Source organism: Xyrauchen texanus, chromosome 15 (assembly GCF_025860055.1).
Source record: "Xyrauchen texanus isolate HMW12.3.18 chromosome 15, RBS_HiC_50CHRs, whole genome shotgun sequence".
NCBI lineage: Eukaryota > Metazoa > Chordata > Actinopteri > Cypriniformes > Catostomidae > Xyrauchen > Xyrauchen texanus.
Window position 1 is genome coordinate 13449651 of NC_068290.1, and position 20156 is coordinate 13469806.

General features: G+C 36.5%; 3 protein-coding genes and 1 long non-coding RNA gene across 6 annotated transcripts in view; 2 read left to right on the top strand and 2 right to left on the bottom strand.

The window, feature by feature from the left end:
• Window positions 1-212: 212 nt before the first annotated feature.
• Window positions 213-5748, top strand: LOC127656358 (transcription initiation factor TFIID subunit 12-like). Of its 2 annotated transcripts, XM_052144658.1 has the most exons (6): window positions 213-356; window positions 2641-2859; window positions 2942-3019; window positions 3316-3430; window positions 4765-4853; window positions 4974-5737. In XM_052144658.1, exons 2-6 carry the CDS (start codon window positions 2689-2691, stop codon window positions 5007-5009), a joined length of 489 nt encoding a protein of 162 aa, XP_052000618.1. In that variant the 5' UTR covers window positions 213-356; window positions 2641-2688; the 3' UTR covers window positions 5010-5737. The 2 variants fall into 2 exon arrangements, with proteins under 2 accessions (XP_052000618.1, XP_052000619.1); XM_052144659.1 differs by lacking the exon at window positions 213-356 and having other exon boundaries at window positions 2650-2859; window positions 4974-5748.
• A 99-nt stretch (window positions 5749-5847) lies between these two features.
• On the bottom strand, window positions 5848-9231 carry rab42b (RAB42, member RAS oncogene family). Of its 2 annotated transcripts, none has more exons than XM_052144655.1 (3): window positions 9114-9231; window positions 8762-9000; window positions 5848-6859 (listed from the first exon to the last, which is right to left on the bottom strand). In XM_052144655.1, exons 2-3 carry the CDS (start codon window positions 8977-8979, stop codon window positions 6418-6420), a joined length of 660 nt encoding a protein of 219 aa, XP_052000615.1. In that variant the 5' UTR covers window positions 8980-9000; window positions 9114-9231; the 3' UTR covers window positions 5848-6417. The 2 variants fall into 2 exon arrangements, with proteins under 2 accessions (XP_052000615.1, XP_052000617.1); XM_052144657.1 differs by having other exon boundaries at window positions 5849-6859; window positions 8762-8958.
• A 980-nt stretch (window positions 9232-10211) lies between these two features.
• Window positions 10212-10876, top strand: LOC127656359 (uncharacterized). Its single transcript, XR_007972152.1, has 3 exons — window positions 10212-10295; window positions 10422-10455; window positions 10615-10876. It is a non-coding gene; the product is annotated as an uncharacterized LOC127656359 (long non-coding RNA).
• Window positions 10877-14557: 3681 nt separating this feature from the next.
• The window catches only part of LOC127656354 (discoidin, CUB and LCCL domain-containing protein 1-like), a 28586-nt gene continuing 22987 nt past the window's right edge, over window positions 14558-20156 (bottom strand). The window contains exon 15 of the mRNA XM_052144652.1: window positions 14558-17778. Coding sequence (XP_052000612.1) covers window positions 17372-17778 — 407 coding nt within the window. The 3' untranslated portion in view covers window positions 14558-17371. The remainder of the gene's footprint in view (window positions 17779-20156) is intronic.

Sequence of the window (20156 nt, forward strand, 5' to 3'; positions counted from 1 at the left end):
ATGGAATATTAATACTAATGCAAAAAATATATATAATTTGGAGTCTAGAATATATCATATTTGAGTGATAAAATGGTCATTTGAAAGCTAGAATATAGAACACCCGTGTCTCAATATCCATTTACACACCGCCGTGTTCTTTTGAAGAGCTTTTATGGTTTTAGTTCTCCACTCACTATGCTTTTATTGTGTAAATTCACATTCCGGAAGTCTCGCGATATGTCTACGGGGCTCCGTTATAGCAGAAGAGGCGCCTGTAAAAGCAACAACAACAACATCAACATATAGGGACTTTTGCAAATTTCCATTGCAAGAATGTCGAAGATGGGAAGATAGTACAAAGTCATTTTGATCAGGTAATGAAAACCACTACATCAGCTATCGCGGTTTCGTGAATAAAGGTGAAATTTGAAATAGACGTGTTTACTTGTTAGCTGCTAACATGATAAGCTGAAGCTGTGTGCTGTTTAATTGCAATAACCGTGACATCTTTCCAAGTTAAGGCTTCTTAATGTAAATAACTGCATGTATTCTTACTATTTCATCGCCGCTTCTCTAGATGGTTTAAGGTTAATCTCAGAAGACATATCTACCTAAATCCGTTATCCTGTGTTGCAAATGACAGATCTTAAATTATTACAGCCTGTAAATTGTTGGATTTGACATTTTGGTTATGTAATCTAATTTGTAGTTGTCTTATAAAAGCTAAACCTACTAAAATTTGGCTAATTGATTGCTGACAATCTCGAATCCATCATATTCACCTGTGTGATTCTCACGAAACCTGTCACAAATGTCCTTGTCATATTTTACCCCAAATAAATAAAAATAAAATTGATTTTATATTTTGCATACGGAAAATCTGAAGCCTATAGCTTGGACGGTTGTGATTGATTTATTTGTGTATTTATTTATTTTGCATTGTGACATTTTTTAGGAAACCAAAGCATGTTTCAACCCCCAATTCTAATTACCGTTACAGTCATTTTGTTACGTATTACAGTAAAACATGCCGTTGCATAATAATTCGTTTTTCAAAATGAATATCAGCTAAAATGGATAGTACAAAGGGAGTACTACTATGATGTATAAATACGTAACAATTTAAATATTATATAGTATAACAAAGTTTCACACTGTGGTAATGTGAATTGGGGTAAAATGTTCGTTGTCAAGAAAATAATATCACAATGTAATTTTTATATATATAAATGGCATGTAGAAAATGAACTATTTAGGGCATTCCCCCATATAATGTGAATTATATATATATAATTCACATTATATATATATCTTATTTTCTTTTACTTTTTATTTTTGTTGGAGTAAAATTGGCCTATGACATTTTATTAACAGACCTTGTGAGACTCTCCCACCTCCTCCTAGTAATTGTATATATTACATGTATTTTTATTTAACTTTTAAGGTAAACCTCTCTTTTTATATTTACTGTAATTTTAGTTTGCAAAACTTGATACACTCCTTCTGTTGTTTAAACATTTAACCGTTATGTTTGGGTTAATCATTTCCCCCATATTGAATTCTTTCAACATATGTTCAGTATTTTTACAGCACACTCCCCTCTTAATTATGAACCTTAAAATTAGCATATGCTTAACTACATATTTTCACACTATACAGGCTACAGAAGATATACATTAAATCTTTAACTTTACTGTAAGGATTTGCTGTACTTAAAATAAGCTGATACTTAGATTACTTAGAAATTGTATTTATTTGAAAGAAAAACAAATCTTGGTTTGTATTATGCTGCATTACCAACCAAAGGAATATTGCAAAAAAGATCATATATTACATATAACAAATACATTGTACAGTTGAACAACTACAAATAACTGAGTGTGTGCATGCGCACTACACACAGTTTTTGCAGGATGTGTAGGTGTGTGTATAATATCTGCAAATGTTAACCCTATAAAGCTATGCATGTTGTATTGCATACGTGATTTTCTAAAGCCTCTACATCATAAACATGATAAATAATTTGCTGAAACCCTGCTATATGCAATGTATTGGATGTCTACTGCCTCCTGGTAAAAGTTTCTGTACTTCTGTAAGTAGAAGACCTTGTAATATAATTTCTAAAATGGCCGCCTTCATATTTTTATGCACAAGTCTTTGCTGGTGAAATCTTTGCTGCTTTTGATAACTTTAAAGGAACAATAATGTTTATTATCTCTGTAACAGAGAGAGAGAGAGAGAAATCGAGATTGTGACACTCTTAACTCAAGAGAAGCTTCACAGCTGCATTGAAAACCTGCATTATTTACATCCGGGTCAGATTTGACCCGACCATAAAAGGTTGAGACAATAAGTTTGATATTCCATAAACAAATATTATAATATATATATATATATATATATATATATGTGTGTATAAAAAATTATTTTATATATATATATATTCATTTAGTCAATGTTGAGGATTGCCAAATTTAAGATTAAGATTAGTTTTTCTATGTTTTTCACTCTTAAACAGGTCAAAAAAATAGAACAGGAGGGTTAAATATTACCTGAATTTATATAGTTCTTCATCAAGTCATGGGTAGATTAAAACACTATATGACATGCATTGACTCAACTGAATCTTTTTTAAAACCTTTTTTTTTGTTCCAGCAGAATAGTCGTGATTCTGGCTCTTGACGGATATCTCTTGAGTGGCATAGTATGACCCAGTACCCAACACAGACTAGTCGCTCTAACTTTTACACTGTCGTGAAAGCCGAAGCCTCTTCAACACCACCCCTCTCCACCAACATGGCTAGCAGTACAGTCGCTCCAGGCAAAGTTCCAGGCACCCCTGGGCCAGCAGGGAGACTAAGTCCTGAAGGAACTCAGGTGAGGCACTTCAGCAAACAGAATGTATTAAGTTTTTGTTTAATTGGTTTATGAATTCAGGATGTAATATTCATCCTTCTAGGTGCTTAGTAAGAAGAAGCTGCAGGATCTTGTGCGAGAAATTGACCCTAATGAGCAACTCGATGAGGATGTGGAGGAGGTAATTAGGATTATTATCTCTTTTGTTTCTTGTTGATCATATATATTTAACTGTTGTGATAGATTTTTTTTTTTTTTTTTAAGATTTGTCATACTAAATTTCACTTGCTTTCTGAGTGCTGTGTGACTAAGCATGCAATGGTATCTTTTGATGGCCTGTTTTCTAAGTTTCAAAAGTCTCTATTTAGAAATTGAGTCGGTTTGTGCCGATGCTTTGTTCACAGACCGAAAATTGACTTGACCTTGACTGTCACTGTGCTGTTGTCTGTTGACCTAAGTCATTTCCCCTTTACTCAGATGCTCTTGCAAATTGCTGATGACTTCATTGAGAGTGTGGTGACTGCTGCGTGCCAGCTTGCCCGACACAGAAAATCAAACACTCTTGAAGTGAAGGATGTCCAGCTGCACCTTGGTGAGGGTCTTGCTTTGGTATATTTTCCCTTTTTTGCAAGCAGAGTGGTACATGTCCTTCCATCTAACTTTTTAACATAGAAGTGTCTGAATATTTAATGTCTTGTATGATTAACCTCCTTAGACCCAAGCATGACTGCTGTGTGCATTTTCCATTTCCCGTTTTCAATTTGTAACTAGTAGCCTTTAAGAAATATGCAGTTGTTGTTTTTTTAGACCGAATAGTTTACCTAAACATTTATGTCCACATATATGGACAGTGAGACTAAGTTGTGAAATTGTAAATAATACCAAGCTATAGAAAGTTAGATTTTTTTTTTAAATCAAATTCTTTGTTGTTTCCAGGAGTGTTGGTTATTCATGTTTTTGAGATGATACAGACATTACATCCGACATTTGCATATATAGTTCTGATTCAAAGTAATGGCCAGCATCATCCAATCACTGCCAACCATGTCAAAATAAAAATGTGTATGAAAAAAAAACCTGAATCTATGTACTGATTACCATTGTCCCATGTCTGCCAAACATGTTGAGTGGGTCAAACATCATCTGCAGCCTTAAATTGAATTTTTAATAGGAAGTTTGGATTGAGTGCCCACTTGCTCCCTATTTAGTGAATGACTTAACCTCCAGTGTGCTCTCTGTTTGCAACGGTCTCAGAACAGTACGAAATGCACATTATTTTCATTTTAACTCTGTATACAGCCTATGAAAGCCATATTTTCCAGCATTTGGATGCAACCATTTATTATCAGTGTGATAAAGCACAGTGAATATAGTATATTTTAAATGAAAATGAGCATACAGTCCACGTACGTGGCCATTGTTTTAACAACTTGCTGTTTTCATGATAAATGTGTTAAAAAATGGCATATGGAATGAAACTAGAGACTAATCTTTTGACTCAAACAGGTTTCAATGTAATAAATTACGGTAATTGGGTTTCTTACCAGATGTAGTTTTGTTGGCGTTTCTCCAAAAGACAAACTCCGCTGTGATCGACGCCATGTTGTTTGGTCATATGACTCTGTACGTTGAAAGTTTAACAATTTACTGACAGCCCAGAGTCTCCTGAACTGAGATCAGTTGGTTTAAATGAAATTAAATTATGTGTTATGTATAGTGAAGCCAAAATACAACGTCCCCACGAGTGGACGCTGGTTCGTACAAGGTCAATATACTTATTTATTTCAGTCTAATCTATCTTTAAAAGAGCATATACTATGTATTGTAGTGTTCATGGTTGTATAGCATTTATGCTAATAGATGGTGTGATGTCATCTATAAAAGGAATTCTGTTAAAACAGTGTGCTGTCCAACATTACATTACAGAACGACAGTGGAACATGTGGATTCCTGGCTTTGGCTCAGATGAGATCCGGCCATATAAGAAGGCATGCACCACAGAAGCCCACAAACAGGTCAGCCATCCATCTCATGCACATACACTGCCCCCTCTTTGGATGATTTAAATACAAATAAATCAACAATTTGAAACACACATGACTTGTATTCCTAAATATCTTTTTCTGTTCTTTCAGAGAATGGCATTGATCCGCAAAACAACCAAAAAGTAGCAAGATCTGGAGCATCAAATGTTTTGTTTTTTTTACATTTTACTCCTGCAAGTTTTGGAAGTGGGGTGGGTTTAAACCTATAAATATTATGTTAATCAAAGGGCAGAATGTTTACAGTACAGGTCTGTTGACAGATCACGCATTTGAAAAGTGCAGGTATTTCTATAATTCGACTGTGCGAATATGCGTTAGAAACACCATGTGAGCATTTTATTGTGTAACTTTTCGGGTCTCTGGCTTGGTGCTATATTGGGGTGTTTATTATATGGTAGGGATCTCACAGACTCTTTTATTGTTTTCCCACAAACCACATTTTCAATTATTGTAAATATATGGCTGAATAGTCAGATAAGTCACACAACCTTTGCTCAGCTCTAGCTGTCCACCTGTGACAATTACCATGTGTCTTCTGTTTTGTTTATAGTGTTCAGTGTTACAGAACGTGTCGTTTAAGGAATACTTAATAGAATAGAACAAGAAATGCAATGTGTGACTTTCTAAAGGTAAAGAGTAATTTTTACCAAATAAATACCACTTGTAATCAATTGCATTGGATGGGAAATTGGATTTCTGAACTAGTGACCATGAAAAGTTTCATCAGTTAGCAGGGATTATATATTTGTGAAGTGTTTGGGCAATGGTGTCACTGCTGTAGGTTTGGAGGGGGAGGGAGGTGGTATTGCAGATCTCTGTGGGGTTTGGTATAAACTGAATTTAGTTTTGGTCGTATATTACAGTGTTTTACAGTCTCCTGTTTTTCATGAATAATAATAAAAAAGACTAATAATTGTGATTTATTCACACTGAACTCTCTTAACAAGTTGTGATAGTTATTTCTGAAAAGTTACTACAATATGTCTGGACTGAAAGGCAGCTCTAAATATGTAAACACCCTTTATATGACAGTTTTAGTGAGTCCTTTACAAATGTATAGGATTAACTCTCAGATACCTGTTTCAGAATGTTAGGCAATTATGAATTCTTTCCAGATGTCTGCATTAATGGTACCCTTTCTGACTCACCAACAATACATTCATATTTGTGAAACTATGGACCCAGGCACTAGTGGAAAACAAACATCACTTTATATCAACAGTTGATGCAATACTACCAATGACACCACAACAATGGACTACACCTACTTTTAAATTAAGAAATATGAACAAATATTTGGAGGATAAATTGTGATGTTATTTCAAATGTGGTTTGCATATGTTGAAATCTTGTGTAGAGATGCAATTATGATACATGCTATATGGAAAGACTTGACTGTTCTACTTATGAGCACATTGTCTTAAATCTTAAAGGTTTGAGACCTGCTTGTATGAGTCAGACTTGTCCATCCTGCTCTAACAATGAGTGTTATAAGACAGTTCTAGTTAAGGCAGTAATAGCTACATTTTGTGAGTTAGCAGGCACAGCTCTTGCTTTTCTCAGTAGGTTCATTGTTCTGGGTTTTCTGTAGCATTGCTTTAGCAGGAGCTGAGCTCTTGACACCGTCCCATCCCTCACGCAACTCCACCTCTCCACTTTTGAAGCCCTGATAAATTCGCCGGGTCAACAGGTCAAATGCTTCCTTCACATTGTGACCTGTTTTGGCCGAGGCCTCAATGTATGGTGCTCCTAACTGGCTTGCAAGTATTTCAGCCTCAGTTTGGTCCACCTCCCGCTCTCCAGCCTGAAGTCGGTCACTCTTGTGTCCCACCAGAACAAAGAGCACAGTGTATGGTTGTACTCGCTCACACACCTCTGCATGCCACTGCCGCACATGCTCAAAAGAGGCGCGGTTGCCCAGGTCAAACACCAGCAGACCTCCAACTGAGTTACGGTAGTAGGAGCGGGTCACAGACCTGAAAGCATAGTATATATCGTGTCCAGAACGTTAGATGTTTCCATGTCTGCTGAAGTTCTTACTTGTACTGTAATTTAGCCGACATTTATACAGTGACAGTCCCAATGATGGTAATCACTGTCTTCCTCAATGGTCATACGTACCTCATGTATCACCCCTTAATGGGTTTAAACCTAAAACCTTTCAGTAACAAACACATTTTTGTAAGATATTTGCCATTTCAGATGTGGTTTCTGAGTCATTTTTGCATTGTGAAGATGTCTTATTACTAATTAATTTTTTAATCATTAAAAATAAATTCATACTAATTTTCACAAGTCATTGGAAGATTTAGTGGGCCTGGTTGTGGATTTCCAAAACATAGGATGGCAAGGTAAAACTCATTATATATATCCAAAGAAAGCGCTACATGATTGGTTAGGGTTGGGTTGGGTTGTAGTTTCTCCAACCAATCAGGTACCACTTTTGTTATGAAAGTTACTGATTCATCCAATTAAGTAAAGCTTTATTCCTGAATATAAATGACTATTGCTACATGACCATGATACATTTTGGAAATTCACAGTCTGGTTGCTTGACATGGGTACCAACAGCAATGATTCAGCTATACTCTTTTGCAATATCAGCATAGAACATATTATTGCTCAACCAACTAGATTAACTTATGTTTTTCTAAAGTACTTGGTAAGATCTTTGACAAAAGTCTTGCAGTCTGTTCCGGAAATTCCCTTCCAGTTCAGGAAAGCATGAGTTCTAAAATGCACTTGAATACAACATCTATGAGCTTCAGTCACAGTTGTATAAAACAAATAGGAGCTGCCCTAAATAGCTCTGTTACAAGAATAAAAATTAAGAAGCAGTCAGTGTTAAAGGAATGTTTCAGGTTCAATGCAAGTTAAGCTCAATCGACAGCATTTTTGGCATAATGTACATTTACCACAAAACTTCATTTAAACTCGTCCCTACTTTTCTTTTTTTAAAGGAGGGTTACAAGGAGGCACTTACAATTGAAGTGAGAGGGGCAAAACCATCCATCTTCTAAAGCCGCTTGTTCTATATAGGGTTTGCAGGTAGTACTGGAGCCTATCCCAGCTAACCGTAAATGTTAAAATACTCACGGTTTCAAAAATATAGCCACAAGACGTTAACAATATGCATGTTAACATGATTTTAATGTGATAAAATTGCTTACTAACCTTTACTGTGTAAAGGTACAATTTTACAACTTTGTTGCCCTGAAAACATAACATTGTTAACACTAATCCCACAAAAACAATGATTTTAACAATTTTACCGCTTAAATAATACATGAGTTTAAGCCTTTAAACTCTTCAAAAATTTACCCCATTCACTTTCATTGTGCATGCCTCACCATAAACTTGATTTTTGTTTTTAAAGAAAAGGAGGTCGAATTGTATTTTTGTGTTAATAAACATTATGGTAAATGTTAAATGGTCTGCACTTATATAGCGCCTATTTAACCTTATCGGTATTCAAAGCGCTTTACACAATTATGCTGTTGATTGAGCTTAACTTTTATTGAGCCTGGAATATTACTTAAAAGTCAACCATGCAGACCAAAATAACTCCTTACTATACTGTAATGACTGACAACATACTTCCTGGAAGAATACTTCAAACCTGATACTGTGATGAGTAATACATTTCAAAATATCTTATTTTTAAGAAGCAATGGTACTTCTATAAACCTTTTTAGCTGCAGAAGTTGAAAGGGGAAAAATTGTCCCTATGTATTCTTATTGGTTCCTGAAAAGAAAAGTATATGCATGTAAATGTAAATTTTGGTTCATGGTAGAACTTTTTGAACAGCTTTAGAGCAACAGGTAAAAGACCGTTAGGGTTGAAGAGAATGCAAATATTGTGTTTTCTCTCTGCTTACCTAAACCTCTCCTGACCAGCTGTATCCCAGAACTGAAGTTTCACTCTCACACCAGGCTCCACCTCTAGGAAGTGTACATAGAAGTCTACACCGATGGTCTGGTTTATGCACTCCAGAAACAGGTCCTCTGTGTAGCGCTTCAGCATGGATGACTTGCCCACTGTGGAGTCTCCTAGCATGATGATTCGAAACTGGTACTGCCACAAAGTAAGATCCATGACTCTTGAACCAGTGTATGACTAACAGGGTGAAAAGCAAGGCTAGGTTTGATTTACTTGCCACTCTTTTTCAAGAGAAGGTGGCAGTCTACCAGGATCCTTGGAAGTCTGAGAAGGTCCAGAGAGCTTCTTACCTTATAGATGGTATTCAGCAGTCAAATGTAGAAGTTCACATTTTAAACATAGGTAGAGATAAGCCCATACTTTGCCAGGATTTTCTGAACACACATGCCAAGAGCAGCGTTTTGTTTCGAGTGCTGTGTGGGTGGGACCTTACAGTGTTGATCTGCTTTTAAAATCTTTGCCTGTTCATACTTGTAAGTGGGAGGGATTTTATAAAGAGGTGGGGTTTATAAAAGAACAGTAGAACGCTTAGGAATTTTTTCCTTGGCAAGAGGGAGTGAGCATGCAGTTTCATATCAGGACAAGCCCAGCATTTCCTGTTGTGACCGGTTCATGTAATATGCAAGCACATTAAAAAAAAACATATTTCTCAATAGATCCAACATGAGAATGCTCCCACCCAGGTCATACCCTTTGAAGATTACTAGAAAACCTCCAATGTAATGATAAAAATCGTATCATGCAGCATTCACTGGATTCTTCAGGTACATTCCAACAGCTACAATGCAGCATCACTGACAGTTGCTGAGCAATTATCACTTATCGTTATTCCCCACCAATGTGAACTACAGGTCAGTTTGCATCTGAAAGTTTCTATAAAACTTTCAAAAGCAAGTTATTTTTTACCACCTCTTGATACAGGTGCTGATAATTCTAATATGTAGTAATATGTAATAAGTCTTACATACTAATATGTAATTTTTTGAAGCATTTCTCTCACCACACCTGAATGTAACTACATGCATTTTCTTGATGGCCACTGGGAGGAGCAAATTTTTTCTCAAGGCAAATGGTTTTGATGAGAAACAACATCGAAAATAAGTAATTGTTCAGTGAAAACGTTGATGTCCGTTGCATGACCCCATGCTCCACCTCTAGGGAGTGTGTAACGGTCACTGAAATGCTCTCCGGATCAAGCCTTTTGTGCAGCACTCCAGCAAGCATGACTTGATCACATTATTTTCACCTAGCAAGATGATTTTAAACAGGTATGTGGCAGGGCGGAGGGCGGGGCCGGGTTAGGATTATACACACCCGGTCCTCCCTCCGCCCTGCCACAAGATACTTCAACTGAGTGACCTCCATGACTGTTAAATAATTGCGAACCAGGGAAGCAGATCATCAGGACGAATGACTTACTTGCCACTCTTTCTCAACAGAGGAAGAGCTTTACTGCACCAAGATCTTTGGAGGTGACCATAACCCCTTAAATTATTGATGATATTCAGCAGACCACATTTCACTTGTAAACATTTGCAGATGTCAGCAAATATTTCTTCAGGTTCTTGTCTGACCCATACCTGTCTGATTCTTAACAGGGACTTTACTGTGTTGATCTGGTGTGGGGTTTATGTAAGTATCTTAAGTATCTGCAAGGTTCCATATTTATTTGGTATGCAGTTATGCCATTTAGTTAATAGTAGTCATGTACTTAATATGTTACTTAACAATACATAATTTACATTTTCATTATAATTTTTTTACAAGTTTTTTTTTTTCATTACACTGCAGGCTATTGGATACAAGCTTGTTAGTTTCTCTGCCCTTTGGTCATCAACTGACAATGTATTGACTGAGCTGCATTGAACACTGCACATAATATGTTACCAGTATGAGAACCGGGATAAGGACCAATACTGATACCAGTTCCAACAAAGTCAGTCCCTAAGATCACAGACAGGACAATTTACATGAATAAATACATAAATAAATCTACAATTTGAGTGTTTTACGAGTACTTGTGCAGTGTATTTAGTTTGTTTGCAGTTTATTGTATGCCTCTTGTAAGGCTTTAATTTTATTACAGCTTATGTGAAGTGTCATATATGCAGGTATTTTTTGTGTAGCATGTCTCTCTCCTAATTTTAACATCATGCTTTTGTTTTTTCATGGCCACTAGGATGAGTGTAATCTTTCTCTTTGTGAAAAACTCTAAAGAGTTCAAGGTTTTTTTTTTTTTCTGTAGTTGATTAGCAAGTCAAGTAAATTTTATTTGTGTAGTGCTTTTCACAACACACATCGTTTCAAATCGGCTTTACAGAAAATGATGCATTGTGCACTCATTGTGCATTTAAATTAACAACACAATTGAAAATCATGCTTTAAAAATTTTCTGTAAGTAGTTTTTCACTTTTCAACAGAAAAGAATGAAAAGTATACGTTAACACAATATTTGACATGTATGTATTGACAGACATTTTATTCTAAGCGACTTTGAGTCTTTTTAAAATATAAATATCCACTTTCAAACAGCCCTCCTAAATGCTTTTCCTAAGATTTCTTTTTTTTTTTTTCAATTCACATTCACACCTATTGGGCAGGGATTAAATTTTATAGAAGAAAAGGACTTAAATTTTGATCTGTTTCTCACCCACACCTATCATATCACTTCTGAAGATATGGATTTAACCACTGGATTATTATGCTGGCTTCATGTGGTTATATGAGTTTCAAAGTTTTGGATCATGTTGACTTGCATTGTATGGACCTACAGAGCTGAGATATTCTTCTAAAAATCATTGCTTGTGTTCAGCAGAAGAAAGAAAGTCATATACATCTGGGATTTCATGAGGGTGAGTAAATGATAGAATTTTTATTTTGGGGTGAACTATTCATTTAAAGGAGAAAACACGAGTCACTGATTATGTCAGTACATGCCAGTGTCAGTATACCCTGCATGCACAATTATTAGGTAAGTGAGTATTCTGATCTTATCATTATTTCCATGCACAATTTCCAACTCCAAACCATATAAACAATCATTTTCAGGTGGTATGTATTTGTGTAATGAGGGAGGGCGTGGCGAAAGTGACTAACACCTTATATCAAGGTGTGCATAATTATTAGGCAGCTTCATTACCTCAGGTAAAATGGGCCAAAAAAGAGATTTACTGACACTGAAAAGTCAAAATTAAAATAAATGTCTTTCAGATGGATGCAACACTCTTGAAATAGCTAATCTATTGAGGCGTGACCGCCGGACAATCAAACGTTTTGTTGAGAATAGTGAGCTGGGGTTCCAAAAACGCACTGAGAAGAAAAGGCGCAAATTAACTGCAAAAGACTTAATACTTATTAAATAATTAAACGTGAAGCTAACAGGAACCCATTATCCTCCAGTGCCACCATATTCCAGAATTGCAACCTACCTGTAGTGTCCAGAAGTACAAGGTGTCAAGTGCTCAGAGACATGGCAAAGGTCAAAAAGGCTGAAACATGACCACCACTGAATAAGATTCACAAGTTGAAGTGTCAAGATTGGGCAAAGAAATTCCTGAAGACAGATTTTTCAAAGGTTTTATGGACAGATGAAATGAGAGTAACTCTTGATGGACCAGATGGATTGGCGCATGTCTGGATCACTAATGAACACAGGGCACCACTTTGAGTCAGGCACCAGCAAGGTGGAGGAGGGGTACTGGCATAGGCTGCTATCATTAAGGATGAGGTAGTTGGACCTTTTCGAGTTGAAGATGGACTGAAACTCAACTCCCAAACCTACTGCCAGTTTCTGGAAATAACTTTTCTTCAAGCAGTGGTACATGAGGAAGTCCTCAGCATTCAAGAAGGCCATGATCTTTATGCAGGACAATGCTCCATCACATACATTCAAGTACTCCACTGCTTGGCTAGCCAGCAAGGGCCTCTAATGGGACTTTTCCACTGCACGTTATGGTTTGATTCACCTGAACTCTACTCGCTTTACATTTCTAAGCTTGCATTTCCTCTGCAGTTTAGTGCCATTTCAACGTGGGTGTGATTATAGGCTGATCGTCATAGTTGCGCCGTCTCTACTGCTGTGATATCATCTTAAACACGCCACAAACTGACCACAACAATAACACAACCCCTAGCTGTTAGCTATTAGCTCATTGTGCTACATAAATCAGTTGTTGCATGGTGATGTGTAACAGTTAAATTGGCCTGGTTGTTTTAGAAGCAAGCTTCCAGTAGCTGTCAACTAAATAAAGTGAAGCTTTCAAACAGAGTATAGAGTTAACATAACAAAACATACCATCCTCCATCGTGGATCAACGCCAGTCCAGGTCACTCTCCCTCCCATTGCTCACCGGTTTAGATAGCGTCCATTTGGTTGAACCACTTCCACTTTTCCTTGATGGTTCTGTAGTCACTTTTAATTTTTATGTTACTTTTCCCTACACTGTTGGTAGGTCCAAAAAAATAATTCATTTTTATTTCGCTCATCGCTAACGAGTGGACCGTCTGCACTTCGTTTATTGACCATGGCGTGGTTTTGAACACAGCCATTTATTTTTCACAATTCGAAAGTCGCGTGAACAAACGATATGTTATCGCTGTTGCTAATTTTAAACCTAACGGGTTGATGTCATGTTTCAGAAATCCAATGACGCTAGTAGTGACGATTCTCCCTGAATAGAATCCTTTAGAATCCTTTATTTTTGGAGCAGATAGGGTTAAGGGCCTTGCTCAAGGGCCCAACAGTGGCATCTTGTTGGTACTGGGGCTTGAAGTTAAGGGCCTTGCTCAAGGGCCCAACAGTGGCATCTTGTTGGTGCTGGGGCTTGAACCCCCAACCTTCTTGTCAGTAATCTTGAGCCTCAACCACTGACGTCACATTTAGGCTCGGTTCACTTGGAACCTCGACCGATGTGGTACTAAAGATGTAGCAGGTACCAGGTACTATCCACAGCGGAAAACCCCAAAAAAGCGAGCAGAGTAGAGTTGAGTCGAGTTGTACCTTGCAATGGAAAAGCCCCAAAAGATCCTCCCTTCCTCATCAATAAATCCTATTGAGAATTTGTGGGCCCTTCTCAAACATGAGATTTACAGTGAGGGAAAACAATACACATATTTGAACAGCATTTGGGAGGCTGTGGTTGCTGCTTCAGTGAAAGATTCTCATGAACAGATCAAGGAACTGACAGACTCCATTGATGGAAGGCTCATGATAGTTATTGAAACAAGTGTGGCTATATTGGTCACTGAATACTTTTGAAAGGCCAAACATTTTATGTAATTGTCATTTTGTGTTAGTTATTTGTTGCACTTACTCTAAAAATTGAGAGTAAACAATTGAGTTGGGAGACATTATTTTTGTAATTTATTTGCCTAATAATTGTGCACACTAATATATTCCAGAGAAAGACAAAACTCACTTTTTCTTTGTTAAACATTCAGATTTGAGGTTCAATAACATTTTGGATTGACTGAGAGCATTGTGTTTGTTCAACAATAAAATGTATCCTTAGGAATACAATTTGCCTAATAATTGTGCCCACAGTGTAAATCCAAGACCAATAATGCACAAAATTAGTTTTCAATTAATTAATTTTTAATTAAAAAAAAAAAAAAAAACATACACATTTTTATTTTCAAGTTTATTTAATACAGGTACAATATATATATATATATATATATATATATATATATATATATATATATTTATTTTTTTTTATTTCAAATCACAGACACATCCGTACATTCTGATTAGTTATAGACACACATCCTACTGTATGTTAAGTGGTGAACTAAACAAACATCATAAATAATTCCTCCCATGGTCTAAAATTTGTCTAGAGCTAAATGTTGTAAATTAAGAGGCACAGCATTTGTTGTCTTCAGCTGGCACGTCGTTATGGTTCTTTGTGGAGCATGTAACCCCGGCCTGCACCTCTCCATTCAAAAAGCCTTGATAAATGCGCCGGGTCAACATCTCAAAACACACATTGTGACCCGTTTTGGCTGAAGACTCGATGTACATAGCTCCGAATTCGCTTGCGAGCAGTTCTGCCTCCTCTCGAGTCACTTCTCGCTCTTTCCGGTCGCTCTTATGTCCCACTAGCACTAAGTGAACAGTATATGGACGCTGGATCTTGATACTCTGTATGCTAACGCGTAAGGTAGCTGAACATGTGATGATTGCTCAGGTCAAACACCAGCAGACATCCAGCTGAGTTATTTACGTAAACGTGCATCACACGTTTTTTTTTTTTTTTTTTTTACATGAATTTACATATTCAGAAACATACATGAATATCTATCATATCCTGTATGTTGGCTGTTTCAAAAGCAATTGAATTGGTTGTTATCGTTGTTAAGTAGGCTGTGGATTACAACTAAACTAAAAACCCAACAATGAATTCCACAATTAAACACTGTTGGATATCTACAGGATATCTAACAAAAATACATTTTTACTCGTCCCTCCTTTTCTTTAAAAGTAGCATAACATTTGGTTACTAAGGCACTTAGAATGTCAGCGAATGGTGCCAATCTGTAAATGTGAACAATTTCAAAAGTAGAGCCACAAGACTTAATCAAAATGTGTGTTTACATGATTTTAGTGTGATAAAATAGCTTACTAACCTTTTCTGTTTAAAGTTATTACCAATTTTATAATATAATGTAACTTGTATCGTCAAGTTATAGCCACGATGATATGTCAACAAACCCTAAAACTACTGTAAACGTGACAATTTACACAACTTTACAGCTCAAGTAATACATGTGCTTTATAAGTTATTCAAATTAATGAATTATAAGCTTCAAATTTCTGCCTTTAAACCCTCCAAAAACTGACCCCATTCACTTCCATTGTAAGTGCCTCACTGTAACCTTGATATTTGCTTTTTTTTTTTTTTTAAAGGAATAACATGAGGTTGAGTAAATGATGACCAAACTTTCATTTTTAGGTAAACTCCTAAATCTCTTTAACGATATGAATCACAAACTGTTTTCATTTTATCAGTTCAACTCATATTATTATTTATCAGTTTTTAAATAATAGGTTCATGGAATCATAAAGAGTGTGCAAATGTGTATTATTCTCAATGCTCACCGTAAGAACTCAAGACCAGCTGTATCAAAAAGCTGCAGTTTCATTATGACCCCTGGGTCAACCTCTAAGGAGTGAAATCTTACGTTCACTCCAATGGTCGCATATATGTGCTCTGGAAACAAGCCCTTTGTGTAGCGCTCCAGCAAGCATGACTTTCCCACATTATCATAACCTAGCAGGATGATTTTAAACTGGTATTTCCACAGAGAGACATCCATGACTGCTAAAGGATTGCAAAACAGTGAAGCAGATCAAGAGAGTCAATGTCTTAACTTGCCAATCTTTGTCAACAGAGGAAGAGCGTTACTGCACCAGGATCCTTGGGTGTCTGAAACAGAACCCCTTAAATTATCACTTTCCAGTGAGAGTGATTTGTGAGAGGCAGGGTTTATGTGAGAAAAGGAAAACCAAAAGTTTCAAATCTTAAAAATATCCTAGATCACATGAATACTTCTCACTTTATCTTGGTTACCCAAAAATTTAATTATAGGTGACAAAAATGCCAGCAAAAAGAGTATTTCTACAATGACATTGGTAACCGAAAACAGGTGTCAGTAAACAAACAATTAATAGGAATTACTAAGTGCACCTTTAAATAGTTTTTCTTATATAAATAACAGCAGGGTGATTGGATTAAATCAACCTTTTAAAATTGGCTATGAAACAATTCTTTAAAAAAAAAACAATTTAATAAGCATGCAAAATGTAAAAAATATTTCTGAATACTAAAGTGGTTTCAACCTCAGAACCAAAATCCTCATGGAGTATAAGCTGATTAGTTACAGTTATAAAACAAACATGAAATTGACATTTACATGAAATAAAAATACACAGGTTCAGTGGTCAGCTGAACAGCTTTCAATATAAATAATTTCTCCCAAATAATAATAATCCATTAATGGCCACAGTAAAATCCCTTATACTCAAATCTAAAGTACGTGTAGCAACAACAGAGTTTTGTATGATACATTTATGTGTATCAATCGTTAAAGGTATTAATACAATTGTCCATACTTTCATGTTTGGCTGCAGTTAAAGTGTACAGTGCTAAAAGCATTCAGGATTCCTGCATCTTTTGACCAATGAATTTCCAAGACTTTTCTAGTTGTTTGAGATTACTGGATGTCTTTTTTTAATCATTTTATAGATATTGCACTCACAGAGAGCAATTTCAAGTTGTTGAAATATTTTACAGCCAGGCATGACTAGAAAAATCAATATTCACTATTGAGATGACTTTTCCATTAGTTGTTAGGACTCATTTTCCATACGTTTCGTGGCCGGGCAAACGCAATTTGAAAATTCCCTGTTGTGAACCCTGCATACTCTTCTTATTAATATGATTTGCCCATTCATGTTCTGTTTGTTGTCTTTAGAATGGCAGAAATGTACTTTGAAGCAGCCTAACAAAGGCTAGGCACAAGTGTCTTCAGTAGATGCTATAGTGGCTCAAAGTGGCTCATGGTAGGTATGCATTAGTGGTTCCACTGTCTGAGGCTCAGCGTAGATCACACTTGCCTTTTGGCTAGTACCATCTGAGACTGGAGTACAATACCCATTAGAGATCATTCTGTGGGCAGGGCAGTCATACTGTTGTCCCAGCACTGCTCTTTTACCCTGTGTGGATCGACATATAGGTAGATTGGTGTTCTTTGATTGTGATATGAGAGAGTTTATTTCACCAAAGGGAGTAGCATATTCTGGTTCGGGGGGCAGCGGATCTGTGTATTTAGGAGGTTGTTGTCCGGGGGTGTCATAGTGGTTGAGAGCAAAGGGGAAGGTGTAGCCCTCTTCCATCAGAGGTCTGAATGTGAGACCCATCTGCCCAGCTGCTACTACATCAGGCTCAGCATAGTCTGGAAGCAGCAGAGAAATGTTATAGAAATGTGTAATGTAGGATTCACACTGCAATGAAGTGTAAAATCCCTTTTAAACTTCCAACAAACATATAATATATAATGACATATAATGACAAATATAAAACTAAATAAAATCAGAGCAAGCAATATATTTTTATTAGAGCTGTCAGAATTAATGTGTAAACACATGATTAATAAAAAAAATGTATTAACGTATTTACAGTTAATACAGCATAAACCACCTCAACACTGGTTGGAAGTGCGGAACCTTTGTAATGTGTCTGCCTGGCGTCATTACACTGAAACACACCACTTCACACACGTAACAGCTCAATGCTATTTGTTGTACAAAACAAGCCCAAATGGGACTTAAGAAATCAAATATATTTCAGCCTATGTAAGGTGCATTTCAAACACGTCAAGTTTTAACTATCATCAAAGCGCAGAATGAGACGTTTTTGTCTGAAAGTGCTTTTCATGTGGAGTTGACATTGACGCCCCAACGTGATTCAAGAACACAGTGTAAGATTGTATATGCAGAATTCCAGCAACATTATTTGAATCGAGGAAAAACCCAGCCTTTCAGTTTGGAATGTTTCAACGTCATAAATTACAGGCCTTCAGCCAGAACCCACCCCCCCACAAAGAGTTAAACCAGGCTGTTCTGTGTAAGGTTACAAGGACCATCAGATTTGCACAACTCGAAGACATTTCATCTTAATCTAGCCTTGCTAGATAATGCTGAAAATCACTTTGAACGGTGGTAACGTTTGTAACTGACAAATTAATGATTATAGCCTGATATACCTCTTTAAATGTGTATAATATTTCATTCATGTTGTATAACCAATTAATTAACCAGTATTATTTTGTAACCAGGGATTTTCATGTTTTGTTACCTACACGTATAACATCCATGAATTTTTTTTTATGTTTAGTATGCAAGCATTCGCTGGCGTTTGCAGAGAAAGCTGATGACAACGAATATCATGTCTCTTGTACCATTCTCAAGATATAAAAGCTCATGATTAAATATGCACTATTTTTGAGCAGGAGATTTTTAAGACTCTGGAACAAAGGACCATAAATCGACTGTCGGAAGAGACAGCCCAGTTGACCATGTGACTCTGAAAAGTCACTTCTGATTGGCGCAGGACACCTTTGGGGATGCGGCCAATTTCAGTTGAAATATTTCCAAACAGGAAGAACACGTGCTCTTGTCTCTTCATCCTCTTGGCTCTTCATCCTCTCCTCTCTTGTCCCTTCCCTTCTCTCTTGGCTCTGGGGGCTCTTCGCTCTTCTGCCTGCACGTGCTTCGTCTGGTCGCTCCGCTGACTGCCAGGTCCATGCCATGTGAGGCCCAAGGAAGCTTGGGACTCGACATCCCGAGAAAGCTCATCACTCTCTACGGTTCACAAACCCATGAGAAGGCCTCGCTTCACAGCTAACTTCATCATTCATTCAGACAATAAATTCAATCATACAGAGGTCAAAAACATCAACGGAATTAACTTTTGACCAAGCGCCAAGAACGAAGCAACACAAAGAATGCAAGGAAACACCACAAAGACACGCAAGTAAATCTCCAATATTGTGCTCAAAGTGCTGGTGTATTAATTAAATAATTTGGGTAATCTGATAGCAAATCGATGTAGACTCAAAGGAGGATAAATGGCTCTTAAGGTATTGTCAACAGACACCATTAAGTTCATTTTCACTGTACTGATCATTTATTTCACATTCTGTCACTTTTTACCAACCTGTCTTATGTATACATTTGTTAGATTAGATTTATGTTTAGAATAGTAATAAAGTTTGTCTGTGTTCAAAGATGATTTGACTGTGGTATATTTTGATAAATAATCTCATCCCTGTTTCTAAAAGATTTCGCTTCAAAGCTGTACCTAAATATGTGTGATATTATTTTCAGTAAGCCATGAGAATAATATCACTCCAATAAATGAATTAATCATAATTCACTTATTAAAGCTAATTCCTTACGATAGAAATTGTGAGCTGATTCAACTAGACGTTGTATTACGATTTCAATGGTGGAGAATCTATTAAGACAAATAATCTAGTTATTTGTCATTAATTCATTTATAATGGTTGTAGAACGTGACTAATTCTATTATACATTTCATTACCTAATAATGTACAATAAGGACAGTTTAATTTAGTTCATAGCTCACATATTTTGAGTCCCTAAATTCCATTCTAAATTTAGCATACCAAATATCCTTGCATATAATGTTGTGAGAATGAGATCAATGTAAAGTTCCCTTCTAAATGTTGCATACCAAATATCCAACAACAGCTTTGTGACTGCTGTAACAATCAGTGTTCTTTCAATCAGTCAACCTCCCAATTAGACT

Coding starts and splice junctions, on each gene's coding strand:
- rab42b (XM_052144655.1), bottom strand. CDS start 8,979: ATGGATCTTACTTTGTGGCAGTACCAGTTTCGAATCATCATGCTAGGA. Junction 6,860..8,761: donor GCTGGTCAGGAGAGGTTTAG/GTAAGCAGAGAG, acceptor CTATGCTTTCAG/GTCTGTGACCCGCTCCTACT.
- LOC127656358 (XM_052144658.1), top strand. CDS start 2,689: ATGACCCAGTACCCAACACAGACTAGTCGCTCTAACTTTTACACTGTC. Junction 2,860..2,941: donor TAAGTCCTGAAGGAACTCAG/GTGAGGCACTTC, acceptor TCATCCTTCTAG/GTGCTTAGTAAGAAGAAGCT. Junction 3,431..4,764: donor GGATGTCCAGCTGCACCTTG/GTGAGGGTCTTG, acceptor ATTACATTACAG/AACGACAGTGGAACATGTGG.